We start from the raw sequence: 17,884 nt of genomic DNA on the forward strand, positions 1-17,884 counted from the left end.
GAGCCACCCAGGCGCCCTCTTTTTTTTTTTTTTTTTAAGATTTATTTATTTATTTATTTGAGAGAGAGAGAGAGTACATGAGATGGGGGGAGGGTCAGAGGGAGAAGCAGGCTCCTTTGCTGAGCAGGGAGCCTGATGTGGGACTCGATCCCAGGACTCCAGGATCATGACCTGAGCCGAAGGCAGTCGCTTAACCAACTGAGCCACCCAGGTGCCCCATTCTTAATTCTTAATCAAGTCTACCTCACAAGACTTATTCTTGTCTTTGGAGGAAGCAAGATACAGAGTATTTTGGTCATCCATTGTGGTCCCAAAACAAACCATCCCCAAACTTAGTGGCTTAAAGAAGCATACTTCTTTATGTTGCTTATATATCTGCAGTTTGGGGTGGGTTCAGCAGAGATGATGCCCCTCTGCTTCATCAGTGTCTGGGGCCTTAACCAGGAAGACCTGAGTGGCTGGGGTCTAGAATGGCTGGGGCTGGCTTCCTTGTCTCAGAGTGGCTGGGCTTCCTTTATGGCAGCTGGATTTCCTTAGAGCAAGTTCCGAAGGCACTCAAAAAGTGGCAAAACTTCTTGGATCTAGACTCAGAAGTTCCAGTGTATCACTTCCATCACAGTCTATTGGTTCAGCAAACACTAAGACCAGCCTATATTGAAGGAGTGGGGTAAATTAGTCCCCATCTCTCCATGGAAGGAGTGCAAAACAATTTACAGACTTATATACATATATTTTTCTTTAAGAGAGGGAGAGAGAGGGGGTGGGGAGGAGGAGAGGGAGGGAGGAAGAGAGAGAATCTTAAGCAGGCTCCATGCCCAGCACAGAGCCCAATGCAGGGTTCCATCTCACAACCCTGAGATCATGACCTGAGCCAAAATCAAGAGTCAGACGCTTAACTGACTGTGCTATCCAGGTGCCCCAAAAGGTGCATTTGGTGCCTGAACAGGGACTCGAATCAGCCATCTTTAATCCACTATGCAGAAGTATAAAGTGCAGGGGACTCTTTGACAACAACATTAAAGGAGAAAGAAGATAGCAATATTTCCCTTCATAGGTCAAGGTAAGATTTTGTTTGTTTTTTAAGGCAAGATAATTTGAGCAAAACAGGGCTAAGGAAAGAGAACCAGAGAAGGGAGTAGATTAAAGAAGAGAGAAAACATCTGCTGCAGCAAGGTTCTAAGGCAGCCATATTGCTGCTCTGTGGATGCAAACTGTTTTCTGTTATCCCTGAGTGTTGGTAAAATTATGTGAAACTTCATAGTCTGGGTTCAGTTTTGCTGTGGGGAATGAAGGAAAAGATTGGTTCCACTTCTGGCCTAGAGGAGTAGGGGCAGCAGTGCCGCCTGAAGCCAGGCCACGGCTTCATGTAAGCCACCTCCATCTGACAGGGTCCTTGCCAGACGGTAGGGCCATGTCTTCCATTTCCCTACCTCATCCTATACAGCCCTTGTAGAACACTGTAGCCAAAACCACCTGCAAACCAGAATGCCAGTGGTAGGGCCTAGGCCAAACAATACATTTCACAAAGGAATAGGAAGGATGTGTGGGTGGAGAGCTGGGGGTGAGGCTGGGGTGCTGCTAAGCTTCACCAGTCTTGAAGTGACTGCACAGTAAGGTAGGTCAGGACCTGGACATGAGTGTGGGGGTATATCCTAGAATCAGAATTCTGTGTTCTAAGGTAAAGCTGAAACTCTCCACAAGTATATGGAGGGGATTTCTTTGTTTCCCAGGGACTGCAGGGTGCTCAAACTCTGAGGTAACTGCTACAGGAATATTCTTCACCACACAAGGCTTGTGTCAGACAATGTTCTGGTTATCTATCGCTGAATAACAAACCTCTTGAAAACTTAGAGGTTTAAACCAGCAGCCAATTTATCATTTCTCAGGATTTTGGAAAAGGCACAGTAGGAAAGACTTACCTCTGTTTTAGGTAATGAGGAACAGCACAGATAGCTGGGACAACCTAGATGGCTTCTCCCCTCAATGACTGGTCCCTCAGCTGGAATAGGTTCATCAGGTTCATGTGCCCGGGACCTCAGTTCTTGGTGATAACTGGGTCCTTACTTTTCCTCCAAGTAGTCTCAGGGTCTTTCCCTCTCCATGTGGTCTCTGTGTGCCATCTTTCTACAGCAAGGTGGAAGAAGGGGAGCAGCTCAGGATTATCAAGAGCTCGAAATCAAGGTTACCCGGTATTCTCAAAGCTCATCTCTGAAATTGGCAGTCACTTCTGCCACATTCTTCCATTGGTTAAATCGAGTCACAGGTCCAGTCCAGGTTCCAGGGTCGATGACCCCATAAGGTTATACCGTGAAGAGGCATGTTTCAGTGGGGCCACCAAAGTAAGACTACCTGACAAGAACGTGTCTAGGAGCAGATGTGTGTGGGCTGAGGGTGCCCCAATTCCTAATTTTATATTGGCTTCTCTTCAGAGATGTTTGAGAACAAATAGTGGGGAGTAAGGTAACCCCAAACTTCCTCTACATTATTAAAGGTGGGGGATCTGGTCGGCCACTGGATCAGCCTGAATCAAGAAAGGCCGGGCTGTGTGTGTCTTTCTATTAGGCATTTATTGCGCATGGCTTAGGCGCTGGGTTCTTAACACACGTGTTACTTCGTTATCCCTCCTTTACAGAGGAGAAAGCGGAGGCTGGAACACAGCACTCTTTTCTACAGTACCGCACACCACGGTACACACCACGACGAAGCTCCTAGGCCCTTTCTGCCCCGCAGGTAGAGTCGGAGCAGAGCGGTGATGCCGGGGTCTCCGGGAGGGCAGTGCTCAACACGGCCGGCTTGCCCAGCGGAGCGGACGGCTCCCAAGCAGCCAACCGGAAGAGGATGCTAACCTGTCACCGCCGGGCCGCGGGACGAGCACTGGAGCGCTAAGGCGCCTTGAACCCGAGGCAGGCGGGGGTCTCATCAACCCGCAGACCCAGGGCCAGACACCCGCCTCCTGGGCCGAGCGTGCGGGACGAGAGCCAACCCGCGCCGCGCCCCGCCCACGCACGCACGCGTCGCCCCGCCTGCCGCGCCGCTCTGGCCCCGCCCTCAGGATTGACCGCCCGAGCCACCGTCCGCACAGCCCCGCCCCGCACGGCCAGGCAAAGCGGAGCCGGCCGTGCGGTGTGTGTGTATGTGTTCGCGGGGCGCCGTCTCAGCCCCGGGAAGATGGTGGTGGCGGCGGCGGCGGCCACTCAGGCAAGGCTGAGGAAGAGGACGGCGGCGACGACAACGCCTGCCGACAGGAACGGCGGACAGCGCCGGCACTGGGACGCGACCGGGGCTGGGAGGCCGGGGCTGGGGGCCGGGCTGCGCCTCTCGCGGCGGCGGTTGCTGCCGCTGCTGCTGCTGCTTGCGCCGCCGCTGCTGCTGCCCTGGGCGGCCGAGGCCGCGGCGGCGGCGGCGGCGGTGTCGGGCTCAGCCGTAGCCGAGGCCAAGGAATGTGACCGACCCTGTGTCAACGGCGGCCGCTGCAACCCTGGCACCGGCCAGTGCGTCTGCCCCGCTGGCTGGGTGGGCGAGCAATGCCAGCACTGCGGGGGCCGCTTCAGGTAAGTGGGGGGTGATGTTGGAGGGTCGGGCCCAGAGGGAGACTGAGGCTATGGGCAGGCAGCACGAGATGGTTCCAGGCCGGAGGCAGATGCCGGACAGAAAGTGGGGAGGATAGGGCCGCCCCACGGTGTTTGAGGACCCTTTGCTTCCGAGGAGATCATCGTCTCTGGCCTAGGGTCTTCTTGAACTGAAAGATGAAAAGATTCGAGGCAAGGGTGGAGGCACCCCAGAGAGGTTTGGGTGCGGCGGGTACAGGAGAAGAAAGCTCGGGGTCCCAAAGAGTATTAAAGCCAGTCCCTGAAACTGGGCCTCTTTTGGATAAACGAGGTGTACAAGAAAAGACGAGCTAGTCTTACTTAAACACTTCCTTTTAACATCCCCTTGTTCCCTAGGGCCTGAGGAGTTCCCGGACTCGTTGGAGATGTAGGGTACTCCGAAGAAACAGGGCCCTGGAAGTGATTTGTTGGCTGAAGATAGAAGGGAAAGGGTAGATCAGGATTGTGAGATACCAGAGATAGAAGAATCAGTGGTTGTTGGCTAGAGGAAAGTGAGGAAACGAGCCTTTTGAAGCTCACCAGAGGCGGCTGATTGGAACAGGGTGGAGAGGGCATAGAAGGAGGTTCCTGTTTGCCCTGATTTCTGGAGAATATGGAGTTCTGAGTTGGCCTGGTTTGGGACAGTACCTCCTGGAGAAATCATTAATTCATTAATTAAGAGTCATCTGTTATTTGCTTCAGTTGTGGAAGGATTTCTAGGTAATACGCATGAACAAGTAGATTAGCCAGACTTTGGCCTAGTCCACATGGAGTTTGGAATACAGCAAGAGAAAGATAGGTACACAAATGACCCTAGTCATAAGGACTACAGAGTCATTCATGCCTTTGGCAGATTTTACTAAACGTTTTTTTAAAAAAATTTTATTTATTTGAGAGAGAGAGAATGAGAGAGAGAGAGAGAGCGCACATGAGAGGGGGGAGGGTCAGAGGGCGAAGCGGACTCCCTGCCGAGCAGGGAGCCCGATGCGGGACTCGATCCCGGGACTCCAGGATCATGACCTGAGCCGAAGGCAGTCGCTTAACCAACTGAGCCACCCAGGCGCCCTTTACTAAACATTTTTGATGTCAGCTGTGGAGGAGTGGGGAAATACCGAGACCCAGGCAGCCTGGGTCCCTCCTCTCAGGGATCTTACAGTCTAGGCGGGAGGGGGGAGATAGGCAGTTAATAAGTAAATAAGCAAATAAATAAAGGAATAAACGAACAAGAAAATTTCAGGTAACAGTGCTGTCAAGAAAATAAAACAGGACGGCCTGATAGAGAATTATAACCAGTGAGTAACTTTAGGAGAAACCTCTCATTTGAAGTGACATTTGATCTGACCTGAATGGGGCACAATGGAGAACCTGTGGGAATTCAGGGAGGGAGGTTGTGACTAGCTGGGGGAATGCAAGGAAGACTTCAAGGAGAAAGTGACATTGGATTTGAGCGTTTGAAGCAAGTAGGATTTGGAACTGTGTAGCTGGGAAAAAAAATTCCAGATGGGAGGAAAATTGTAAACAAAATTGTGGAGACCAGAAAGTAAAGTTTTGCTGGTACGAGGGTATACGGAAGAGAAGAGAGTTGTGAGAGGGAGGTTTGGAATGGTAGAATTTAGACTCAGTGTCAGTTCTTCAGGGGAACTCAGAGAACATTGAGGAGCTGAGCACTTACTGTATTGTTATGGAGAAACCAAGTGGTTTCATGATCAGCGTGTAGTGCGTCTTGGGTTGTAACTTAACTTACAGCTGTAAGTAAGGTGTTCTGGTATATGCATTACATTAGCCTGCACATATTTATTGAGGGCTGCCCTGGGGTAAATTGTAAGATACAAGTGGCAAACAAGACCGACACAGTCCTGCTCTTGTGGAGCTTACATGCTAGCTTGGGAATAAGAAATTTAATAATCAACTTATTAGTATTTTGCCTGGGGCTATGGAGGCAAAGGAGAGGGCAAGCAGAGGACGTGACTTAGTTTGGAATGTTAAGGCTAGTGGCTCAGTGACTTTTGAGTTGAGATCTGAGAAGTAGAATAGCACTACCTACATGAGGGGTGGGGTGCTAAGGGGCCGGCATGTACAGAGGCTTGGGGATGAGGGGCATCATGGCAAGCTGAAGAGAAGGCCAGATAGCTGAAGCAGAGAGCAAATGGGAGCATGGCAAAACTGGAGGTAGGCAGGGGCCAGGCCATGTGAAGCCCTCTAGGTTGGGTTGAGAATTTTGACCTTTAGCTCTTGAGCAGTGGAATGGCGCAGTTAATTCACATTTTCATGACATTACAGGCTTTTAGATGGGAGCCAGAGCAGGAATGGCCTTGAAGGTAATAAGGCCAGAGTATTTTGAATTTGAGGCGCTTCTAAAAGCAAGTGAATGGACTGTTGTGTCAGATGAGAACCCTTTAAGTTCTGAGAATCTGGAATGCCATGGAAGGCAGTGGGGGCCCACAGGGTGTGGAGGAACATGCATAGCAAGATCAGTCTGTCTGTACTGGTCAGAGCGGGTGGACTCATTGTAAGCATGAGAGGTGGTGGGCAACTGGGTCAGGGCGGCAGTAACGAGAGCCTAGGATAGGTTGTGGGAATGGAGGCAGGGTGGGTGCTAGGTGATATTGCAGAGGTAAAAGACAGGTCTTGCTTTGAAACTGGTTTGTTCTGGGGAAGGGAGGGGGATGGTGAGGGAAAGAAAACTAAATCCTATCTTGGGTGACTGAGAGGATAGTAATACCTTACCGGACACAGGGACACAGGAGGAGCAGTTTTCTACACGCTGAGGTTAGGTGCTGTCAGGGTATCCACTTGGCAGGACAGGTGTAAGTGTTGGAGTCGTCCAGGTATAGAGGGACACAGCCAGGGAGAAAGAGCAGGTCTCTCTCTCATCCAGAGGATCGGAGAGGAGCCACTTGTTGTGGGGAATAAGCAGGCCTGACACTGGTTGTCTCAGATGGTGTCATTCATGAGTGAAGGGGCTCCCCTGGTTGTCGCGGATGCTCCAGTGGAGCAGCTTCAAGCTGGTGGCAGTGCTCTTTCCTGGGCAAACCGTTAGGACTTTGGTCCTGATAATTTCAGTATATTTTGTGCGCTTCTGGAATTTGCATTTTTAAAAAATGAAAGTAAGAGGAACTTAATGTCTCTGGCCTTTTAAAAAAAACTTTCATTAAACTGTTAGTGGAAGGATTATTTTAGGGAAGACTGAAATGTTGGTTTTGATTATAGTGGTACGTATCTTGATTTAACTCACAGACCTCTTTGTTATTAAACGAAGAGACATTCAAATGAATACCTTTCTGGTATGGATTCCATACCAGAACACTGCATCAAGGCGCAGTGTGTTTTTAAATCTTTTTAGTTCCATAAATCCTGTGTTATAATTGTTGTTAGAAGGTCTTTTCTAGTAATTGAAAGGAGTGTAGGATAATAAGAGGATTTGATCTCCCCAGAGTTATCACCGAATGCATAGTATATGTCAGGGATCTGGTCAAACATTTTCATATACATCATGTCATTTAATTTTCTGGAGAACTCTGAGGGTGTTCTATAAAATTTATATTAGTGTATGGTTGTGGTTAGAAAATCACTTAATTTTTTTCCAAATGAAAGGTACTACAGAAATGATTATTACAGAGGAGAATATTATTGATGTCAGTTTAGTAAAAGTAACTATGGAATCTTTGGTGGACAATTTCTTTTCTTTTTTTTTTTTAAAGATTCCATTTATTTATTTGAGAGAGAGAGAGGGAGAGAGAGAAGCGGACTCCAGCTGAGCAGAGAGCCTGATGTGGGACTTGATCCCAGGACCCCGGGATCATGACCTGAGCCGAAGGCAGATGCTTAACGGACTGAGCCACCCAGGCGCCCTGGTGGACAATTCTAAAGCAGTGCCAGTTTCATTCATTTTTATGTTACTGTTTATAATTCAGTGATCATTCTTTTTTTTTTTTTTTTAAAGATTTTATTTATTTGAGAGAGAGAGAGAGAGCACATGAGGGGGGGAGAGTCAGAGGGAGAAGCAGACTCCCTGCCGAGCAGGGAGCCCGATGTGGGACTCGATCCCAGGACTCCAGGATCATGACCTGAGCCAAAGGCAGTCGCCCAACCAACTGAGCCACCCAGGCGCCCAATTCAGTGATCATTCTTCTTGTGACATCACCATGGAGGTTTTTCTTCAGATGATAAATACATTCCATCAAATTAGAAATAAAGATATTAAGTCCATTTATGAAATTAATATGCATTTAATTCTTCTACGTTCCTGCTATCATCAGAAGTTTGGGAGGATAGACTAGAGTAGCCTAGTGAATGGGAGCCTTATAAGTATGCTGGATGTTAAGAACGTACCTTCTCTAGAATAAGGAAAGAAGTAGGCATTTATTAAGCATCTGTTTTGTTCCTGGCATATGGAATAATGGTGGTAGTAATGGCCCCAACACTAGCTGCCACCAGCATTTCTCCGTTTTTTCCTAGGTGTTGTGTCAAGTGCCTTTTAGAAATTACTCCTTTTAATCCTTAGAGTGAAGTTATTCCCATTTCACGGGTGAATTAAAGCTTGGAGATACTGAGTAACTTGCACCATCTCATACAACCTGTGAAAAACTGGACTGGGATTTGAATTCAGGCCTTATTAATTCCCACTCTCTTGCTTTCCAGTGTACCATTTGGCTTCTCATTTTCTCTTGAGTCCAGTCACAATTTATGAACATTCTTTGGAAGGGCTGCCTAGTGCCATTGAGAAACAGATTAAGAAACAAAGGAGGAAAAATAGATTTATTACAACACTAAAGCCAGCATTAAAAAAAACAAAACAAAACCTTAACTCAAACCTGTTTGGCTACTGGCAAGGACATAAATACCTATAACCAGTGAAATGAAAATTCTGGAAAATAAAATTTGAAAAAAGAAAAGTAAAAAAAAAAATTTTGGAGAGGTTTTATAGTAGTATTAACCTAAAGCCTTAAATTTATGTTCATGAATCAAATTGTCTGTTTTCCCCAGTAGAATATAAGCTCCACGAGGGCAGGGATTTCTATCAGTTTTGCTTGTTCTATTCCCAGAGCCTAGAACAGTGCCTAGGGCATGGTGTGCAATAAATATTTGTTGGATGAAAGAATGAAAAAAGTCATCTTTACCCATGTAACTGCCATATCTGTCTTTTGTCCTCATAAATCTCATGAACTTCATTGTCTACTGTTCGCTGGGCATCATTTTGGGGATGTTTTACTGTCACCACATAGTAAACCATCTGAGACAAACTTTTATCCTCCTTGAAAAGAATAGTCTTTCCCTTTATCCTCCCTTATTTCAGTAGTAAATCCTTTGTGGATAACCAAAGGTCAAAACATAGGGGTAATCCTTTGCTCTTTCTGTTTATTCTTTCTTCTCTAAAGTCTTAAAATTGTGTTCCTTTCCACTCTTGCTGCCGCCATCCTAGAGCACCTGGCCCTTCACCTTGCTCAGCTGCCTCTCCTGTGCCCTGACTGGTCTCTTGCACCTCCAGAGTCCATTCTACACTTTGTCATAGAAATCCCCTGAAAACATGTGCAACTGTCTTGCTGAGAAACCTTTTTTTTTCCCTTACTCCTCTTATTACCTGTAAAATGACCCTCAACAGAAGGCTCCCACTGCCCCATACACATTCCTTTCTCCCTACCCAAATTCTTCTACTTTGTAGTTTTTCTCCATATTTGCTAAATTTAACACCTTTCCTCCTCCCTGCCCCCATATTCTTTCTTTTCTACTTATGTAGATTCTACCTCAAGGCCCATCTTCAGTTCTCTATAATCTATAATAGCCAATTCTCTGAAATCATACCCATTATCTTTTTTTTGAGATGAGTCATCAGCCTCTTCAATTCATAGATAGCTTTTGGGTGATTATTATGTGTTAGGTACCGTGGACTGCCTTGAGGATATGAAGGTGGGTAAGAATCAGGCCTTGCTTTCCCATTGGAGAGCTCATAATTCCGAAGGGAAGACAGCTCTGTGCACAATTAGAATTTAATAATAAAAATGCAAGCAATATGTGGTGCTGGACTAAGATGTGGTGGAGACACTAACTTTTTTTTTGAGACACTAACTCTTTTGAGGGCTGTGGTGGAAGGCATCACAAAGAAGAGACCATTTGGGCAGATTTGAGGTTTAGTGTGAATAGACCATCTGGGAGAAATGGGCATTCCAGAAGGAGAAAAGAGAGTGTCCAAAGGCAAAGAATCACGGGCTATCATACTTACTTAAGTGTATTGGTTTCCTAGGTTTGTTGTAACAAAGTACCACAAACTGTAGTTTAAACCAACAGAAATTTAATCTCTTACAGTTCTGGAGGTCACAAGCCTGAAATAAAGTGTCAGCAGGGCCACGTTCTCTCTGAAAGCTCTAAGGGAGAATCTGTTCCGTGCCTTTCTCTCAGCTGCTGGAATTGCCAGCACCCTTAGCGTTCCTTGGCTTGTACATGCATGACTTTTGTCTCTGCTTCCATCACTTCAAACTCGCGCGGTACTCTCCCCATGCGTTTCTTCTGTTGTGAGGACGCCAGTCATGTTGGACATATGAGTATGACTTCATCTTAGTTTGATCATCTGCAAAGGCTGTTTCCAAATAAGGTCACATTTCCAGGTACTGAGGGCTAGGACTTCAACATAGCTTTTTGTGGGATACAATTCAACCCACAGCACTTAGAGAACTGAATATAGATGGATGTTGTTGGAGCATAACTTATGAGGAATGAGTTGGAAAGGTGTGAGACTGGAAGGTGATAAGGGTCTTCCCTCTTCCTTTCCCATCACCTTCCAACCTCAGGATGCATCCTTGACCTGGGCTAAGCCATCAGGGCATTCCAGCCTCTGGTTATAATGATTGTTTTGAGGTAGGCATGTGATCTAAGCTGACTCAGTCAAAGTGAATCTTGGGACTTACTGGATACCTGTCTCCTCTGGATGTTTATGAAGGAGATGCTTTGTCGTCTTCTGCTTTGTGTGCTAAGGGTATAAAACCGAGAATTGTTATAGGTAGCGTTGTTGTGATAGGAGCCCACCTGTGGTCAGAGTAACTTCTAGAAGTGGGAGGATGTCAGAAAAATGGAACTGGAGACCTGATGACTTTTCTGGATCTCTGGATCAAACATTAACCGAAGCTGTACCTTTCAGTTCTGTGAGATGCTGCAGTCCATGTTTCTCTTAAGCCAGTTACGGTTGGATTTCCTGTTCCTTACAATATAGAACAACTCCTAACATGCAGAGGAACATAGGCCTGAATCATGAAAGTCTTCATATTCTGTACTGGGGAGTTTGAGCCGTATTCTCTTAGAATCGATAACATGGTCTAAATTCCTGACATTTTTCTGCCAAGTCTCTTAGTTTTCCAATGTTGATGGACACATCTGAACCCTAAGTTACCACAGGCAATAGTTTTAGCTTGTTTCTTTGATACTGCATAACTCAGATTACCAGCTTCCCCCTGGGAATGAGGCTGTTCTCACTACTCTATACCTCAGCTCTATTTAGCCAACTTCCCATTTGAGAGCTCATTAATTTGTATTTGTAAATTGTATTGGATACAGTTTCTGTCGAGGTTCATTTAGTGACAGACACCCAACTCAGACAAGCTTAAGAGAAAAAAGACAGGAGAGATTTATTGGTTCATGTGACAGAAAAGTCAGGGGGATATTGTTGGCTCTGTGTGTGGCTGGATCCAGGGGACCACTTGGTTTCTTTCCCTCCATCTCTTAGCTTTGATCTGTGCTCTGCTGGCCTCATTCTCAGGCAGGCTGTCTTCAGATGGTGTCTCCAGAAGTTAAATCAAACTGGCTTAGCATCCTCCACTGGAAAAGAATGACCCTTTCTTAGAAGCTTGTTGCAAGTAAGGAATGCTGAGAATCTCACTGGTCCCTTGTCCTTTACTGAAGCAATCTCTGTGTTTGGGTCATGGGAATGTCCTGATTCATCAGACCTGACTTGAGTACCTGCTGTGGAGCTGGAATGTGAGGTCCAGTTCCATTAGATGGAATAAGTGGCATGGACTGAGAAAGGGAGCAGGAAAAGAGAAGGGAACACACACATACTGTACCAGAAAAGTGGGGCCCATGCTGGGCAGGTAAAAACAGTGACACCCCTGCATAGTCCTAGAACCTGCCATTTGGTGAATACTCAATAAGTGTTGGTGATAAAAATTGGGAATGCTCTGGAAAATACTGTATCAAGTAATGAAATGCCAGTCCCCCGGTTTACCAGGAATTCACTCAGTCATTCCTAGGGGTTGTGAGGGTCCCACTTTGTAGAATGCATTATGCTGGCTCTTTGAGATTACTGCGATGAGGACTGCACGATACTGAGTTTCAGTCTAGCGCTAGGGACAGGTCACTGAATGGCAGTGATTTGTCCCCTGAGTTTTCAATGAGGGGAATAGAATTATGGGAGGAATCAACAAAACACATGCATATATGGTATGAAATTATGTTATATTGGATAAAAACTTAACTATGTAAAATGTTACACAATAAACTTTTTTGCTGATTCCTAGAAGATAGAGTTTACTTGTTTGAAAAGGTAAAAATATCTTTACTAAGTAAAAAGAAAAATTGAGCCTGATGTGTTAATAGAATTGCACAAGGTATATGTTTGACAGCAGATACCTGACATTTAAGCTTTACCTCTGTGAAAGTTTCCCAAGGTAGGCTTTTTATTTACTACAGTGTAGAGGATGGTTAAATATATAGGAGAAAAACAGAGTACATATGATCAAAACAGTTTTTTCTAAATATGATGAGCTGACTTAATAAATTTATAGGTTATGTTTATCTTGAGTATTAAATACAGAAGTAGATAGCTGGTACTGTGGTTGAACAGAAATCCTACTGGTTTTTCTCTTTAACACAATCTGATTTTTAAAACTGAAATGAAACCACTGTTGTACTTTTCAGAGTATTTGTGTTGGGAAATTTATCAGCTGCTTGGTCTATGTTTCTCGCTTATACTTTTTCTCACTTTGTGATTTCTCCAGTGCAGTGTGGCAAAAGTGAGCCCCATCCATATACCATATACTAATCTCATTCTTCAGTTTGTGACTCTTCCTTCTGCTCCCCTCTTCTCCCTGTACTTTCAGACTAACCCTTTATAATTAGCCAGATGTTGTCTCATTTTCCCTTTTGAGGGTGGCTTTCTCCTATTTGTTTTGCATTTGTCTTTCTTAGCATTTTATGGATGTCTTCTTCCTTTGAATGCTTTTCTTGGGAAAAGTTTTCAATTAGCAATGATCGCGCCTTAGATAAACCTCTTTGGCTACGATAGTGCCACTGTGCAAAGCTTGAATGCTTTTTTTTCAGCACTTGAGACCATGGTTCGATTTTATTCTCTCAATTTTTTTAAAGATTTGTTTATTTATTAGAGAGAGAGAGAGCAAGCACACACATGTGAGCAGCGGGGAGGGGCAGAGAGAGGGAGAGAACCTCCGGCGGACTCCCAGCCAAGCATGGAGCCCAAATTGGGGCTCCATCTCACGACCCTGAGATCATGACCTGAGCTGAAACCAAGAGTCCAGTGCTCGACCAACTGGGCCACCCAGGCGCCCCTTAGTCTCTCAGTTTTTAATTCTCTTAAGTTTTCTGTTTTTTCAAGTTAACATTGTGAGCGAAGTTTAGTTCTAGCTATTTATTTACATGTTTACTCATCTAGAATTCTCTTGCACTTACAGAAGTTAATTTTAGTCATGGCTGACTTGCCTGTTTATCTTTTTTTTTTTTGAATTTGACATTAATAGTATACAGTTATAAGTTGAATGAATTTTCCAGTTAATTCCTCATGGTCCTTTTTGCATTCTAATTAAGAATTTTCTAATTTGTTTACTCATAAGCCTATAAGCATTAGGGGCTGGGACTGTATCAGGTGCTGTTAAGAGACGTATAAGTCACCTTTCTTGACGAGTGTTTCCTATATTTTTTGATTCACACATCCCTTCACAAAAATGTACAATCTTGTGGACTCCTTTAGGAATTAAAAAATAATCTTTTTCAAAAAGTATCCCATTTTTGATAAGATGATTTTAAATCGATTAAAAAGTAATTTCTTAATAAAAACTATAATGTACATTTTAAATATAATTTGTAATGGTATTCACAATATTAAAAGAAAAATTTAACCTTTTCCCTGCTTAACATGTGGTACATGTTGTTTAATGTATTTTGAATTAATTTTGTAAGGAAAAGCATGATTTATAGACAAAGAAATGACACCTAATTTTGGATTGAATTTATATTACAATAGATATTGAATCAGACTCTGCTATAGAAATAGACTTTTCTGTCCTCATGTTTCGTATTTATGCATTTGTGCTTTAAAAATTATGTCTTAGAAATTTTTTTTGGTATTTTGTTTCTAAATCATAAAATGATAGTGGTTTCCAGCTATTTGTAAGCATTTCTCTGCAGATAGCATCTTTCCTGTGTGGATGGCTTTTTCAAAATTGAGCAGAAAGGCCAGATTCACTATAATTGTCACTTAATTTTCCCCTTTTAACATTGTTTTTTGAAGTACTAGAGACATCTTGCAAAGCTATACAAGGATTTTGATCAGAAGGTTTGGCAAGATGATCTTGAGGCAAATTTGCAGAATTAGATTTCTTTTATGCCCTTTTGCAATGTGTATTTAAGTATTGTGTTCTATGCTTCTCTTTTAGTAGATGCTAGTACTGTCTTTTAATCAGAACATCTTTTGGACCACTGGTTGAGAAATACTGACCAACCATGATGGTTGCTTTATTTTTATTATTATTATTAATATTATTTTTAAAAGATTTTATTTATTTATTTGTCAGGGGAAGAGAGAGAGCACAAGCAGGGGGAATGGCAGGCAGAGGCAGAGGGAGAAGCAGGCTTCTCTCTGAGCAGGGACCCCGTTGCAGGACTCGACTAGGACCCTGGGATCATGACCTGAGCTGAAGGAAGACATTTAAACAACTGAGCCACCCAGGCATCCCTAAATGATTGCTTTAAAGCAATTATGTTTGGTGCTGGCTCAGTTTCTGGGCTAACTTTAACTTCCTTTTAATATGAAACATTTCAAGCTTATGGAAGAGATACGAAGAGTAATAAAATGAACATCTGTGTCCCTACAACCTACCTTTGCTGAATTTACTTCATATTAATATTATTTTTATGATATAATGATATTAAGTTATATAATATAAAATGTTATGGGTAACAACCAAAGTCCCTGTGTTATTCCTCCCTGATCCTGTTCCCCTTACCCTCTTCCCCCAGAGGTAATTAGTATGGTGAAGTTGATGTTTGTTATTTCCCTTGCACGTTTCTACTTTTATTACAGATACACAGTCTTATTTCTAAAAACAAGATCATGTTTTCAGACTTCATAAAAAGTAACTATTCTATACATGCTTTTTTTTCCACTCAAAGCCCCATTTTTAAATGCTTTTGAGATTTGTTTGTATTGATAAATGTAGCTCTAGTTGATTCATAGCTGTATTCAATATAGAACTCCAGTTTATTTACCCATTCTCCGGCTGGCATTTAGATTTTTCCAACTTGTCCTGTTACAAAAACTGCTACAATTAACATTCTTTACATATTTCTTTGTGCACCTGTGTATGATTTTTATCTTGGGTACTTATCTTCAAACTTTTGAAGCACCTCCAAAATAATTTTAAGGTTCTTTTTACTTGTATACTTTTAGGTTGATAGGCAGTTGACATATATCATTTTTTAAAAATGGATTTATATAGTTGCAAAGAATAGTTACTAAAAAAAGTATATATTTTTTAAAATTTATCAGGTAGAATCCAAAGTCCATAGCAATTTGATAACCATTCCCCTTCATTTAAAAAAATACATGTGGGGGCTCCCGGGTGGCTCAGTCGTTAAGCATCTGCCTTCGGCTCAGGTCATGAACCCCGGGGTCCTGGGATCAAGCCCCACATCGGGCTTTCTGCTCCGCGGGAAGCCTGCTTCTCCGTCTCTCACTCCCCCTGCTTGTGTTCCCTCTCTTGCTCTGTCTCTCTCTGTCAAATAAATAAATAAAATCTTAAAAAAACCCAAAAATGTGTTTTTTTTTTTTTTTTTTTTTTTTTAACACATGCCCCTACATGTGTAGGGGCATCTGGGTGGCTCAGTCAGTTAAGCTTCTGCCTTCGGCTCAGGTCATGATGTGAGTGTCCTGGGATCAGGTCGTGTTGGGCTCCCTGCTCAGTGGGGAGCCTGCTTCTCCCTCTGCCCTCTGCCTCCTCCCCCCTGCTCATGCTCTATCTCTCCTTCTCCATCCATCAAATAAATAGATAAAATCTTAAAAAAAAAATAGTAGTCTTCTTTAAATCAATTTTTACACTTCCTTTTTTTTTGCTTAAATTCTTATTTTCATTCTAATAACCCCATATAATTTTATAATTTTTTTCTGGGTTATGAATTCTGCTCACTGATTTAGATGTCACATGTCATAAAGCTCACCACTTTAAAGTGCACAATTCAATGACTTTTAGTATATTCATAAAGTTGTGTAACCATCATCATCATCTAATTCCAGAATATTTTCATTATGCCTGGTGGAAACTCTGTACCTATTAGCAGTCACTTCCCATTCCTCCTTCCTCCCAACCCATGACAGCCACTCAGCTTTCTGTCTATGGATTTGTCTATTCTAGACATCACATGGGGTAGATGTTATCATACAATATGTGATTGTTTTGACTGACTTTTACTTAGCATGTTTGAAAGATTCATCTTTGCATCGTGGATCAGTACTTCATTCCTTTTTGTGGCTGAATAATATTCCATTGTATGCATAAACCACATCTTAGTTGATGGACATTTAGGTAGTTTTCATCTTTTAGCTATGGTGAATAATGCTGCTGTGAATGTTCATGTACGAGTTTTTGTGTGGACATCTGAGTATGTCTCTTGGGTGTATACCTAGGAGTGGAATTGCTGGGTCATGTGGTAACTCAGTGTTTTACTTTTTTTTTTTAAGAGAGAGAGGGAGGGGCGGGAAGGGGCAGAGAGAGAATCCCAAACAGACTCCAGGCCCAGCACAGGACTGACGTGGGTTTTTTTTTTTAATAACCTGAGCCGAAATTAAGAGTCCGACGCTTAGCTGACTGAGCCACCCAGGTACCCTTCAGTGTTTTACTTTTTGAAGAAATGCCAGACTTTTTTCACAGAGACCACACCAGTTACATTCTTACCAGCAGTTTATGAGGGTTCCATTTTCTTTACATTCTCACCAGTACATTTTCTGTGGTTTTTTACGCCATCCTAGTAAGTGTAGCTGGTATCCATTATGGCTTTGATTTGCATTTCCTTAATGTCTATTGATTTTGAGTATATTTTCATGTGTTTATTGGCCATTTATACGTCTTTGGAGAAATGTCTACTCGGATCCTTTGCCCATTTTTAAATTAGGTTATATTGGGTTTTTATATAGGTTTTTATTGTTGAGAAGCAAGTGTTCTTTATATATTCTGGATATTATCAGACATGTGATTTGCAAATAATTTCTTCTAATTTTTTGGTTGTTTTTCACAAAAGAAGACAACCTTGATAGTGTCTTTTGACATAGCAAAAGTTTTTAATTTTGGTGAAGTCTAACTTAACTAATTTTTCTTTGGTTGCTTGTGCTTTAAGTGTCTGAGAAACCATTTACACATCCAAGATCATGAAGATTTACGTCTGTGTTTTAAGAGTTTTATGGGTTTAGGGGCGCCTGGATGGCTCAGTTGTTAGGCGTCTGCCTTTGGCTCAGGTCATGGTCCCAGGGTCCTGGGATCGAGCCCCACATTGGGCTCCCTGTTCAGCAGGAAGTCTGCTTCTCCCTTTCCCACTCCCCCTGCTTGTGTTCCTCAGTTTTTGCTGTCTCTCTGTCAAAAAATAAATAAAATCTTAAAAAAAAAAAAAAGAGTTTTATGGGTTTAGCTCTTACATTTTGGTCTTTGATCCATTTTGAATTAATTTTTGTACATGCTGTGAGGTAGGTACTTTATATTATTTTGCATATGGATATCCGGTTGTTCCAGTGACATTTATTGAAGAGACTATTTTTTCTCTATCGACTGGTCCTGATACCCTTGTCAATTGACTCTAGATGTGTGGGTTTATTTCTAGACTCTCAGTTATATTCCATTGACCTGTTTGTCTATTCTTTTGTCAGTACCAGCCTGTTTTGATTACTTTGTAATATATTTTAAAATCTTCCTATATAATTTTTTTAAATGTTTTATTTTGAGATAATGCAGATTCACATAAGGTTATAAGAAATAGTACAGAGATATCCTATCCTTTCACCTGTTTCTCTTAATGGTAACAACTTGCATAAC

General features: G+C 43.0%; 1 protein-coding gene and 1 pseudogene across 4 annotated transcripts in view; one reads left to right on the forward strand and one right to left on the reverse strand.

Moving 5' to 3' along the window:
• The first annotated feature begins 3,083 nt into the window (after positions 1-3,083).
• ATRN (attractin) overlaps positions 3,084-17,884 on the forward strand; it is a 158,195-nt gene continuing 143,394 nt past the window's right edge. For all 4 annotated transcript variants that reach the window (XM_025875936.2, XM_025875937.2, XM_025875939.2 and 1 more), the window contains exon 1: positions 3,084-3,551. In XM_025875936.2, the coding sequence (XP_025731721.1) occupies positions 3,169-3,551 (383 nt within the window). In that variant the 5' untranslated portion in view covers positions 3,084-3,168. The remainder of the gene's footprint in view (positions 3,552-17,884) is intronic.
• Positions 12,746-12,875, reverse strand: LOC112827576 (U4 spliceosomal RNA; annotated as a pseudogene).

Source organism: Callorhinus ursinus, unplaced genomic scaffold (assembly GCF_003265705.2).
Source record: "Callorhinus ursinus isolate GAN/ISIS: 27379988/994484 unplaced genomic scaffold, GSC_fseal_2.0 scaffold29, whole genome shotgun sequence".
Lineage (NCBI taxonomy): Eukaryota > Metazoa > Chordata > Mammalia > Carnivora > Otariidae > Callorhinus > Callorhinus ursinus.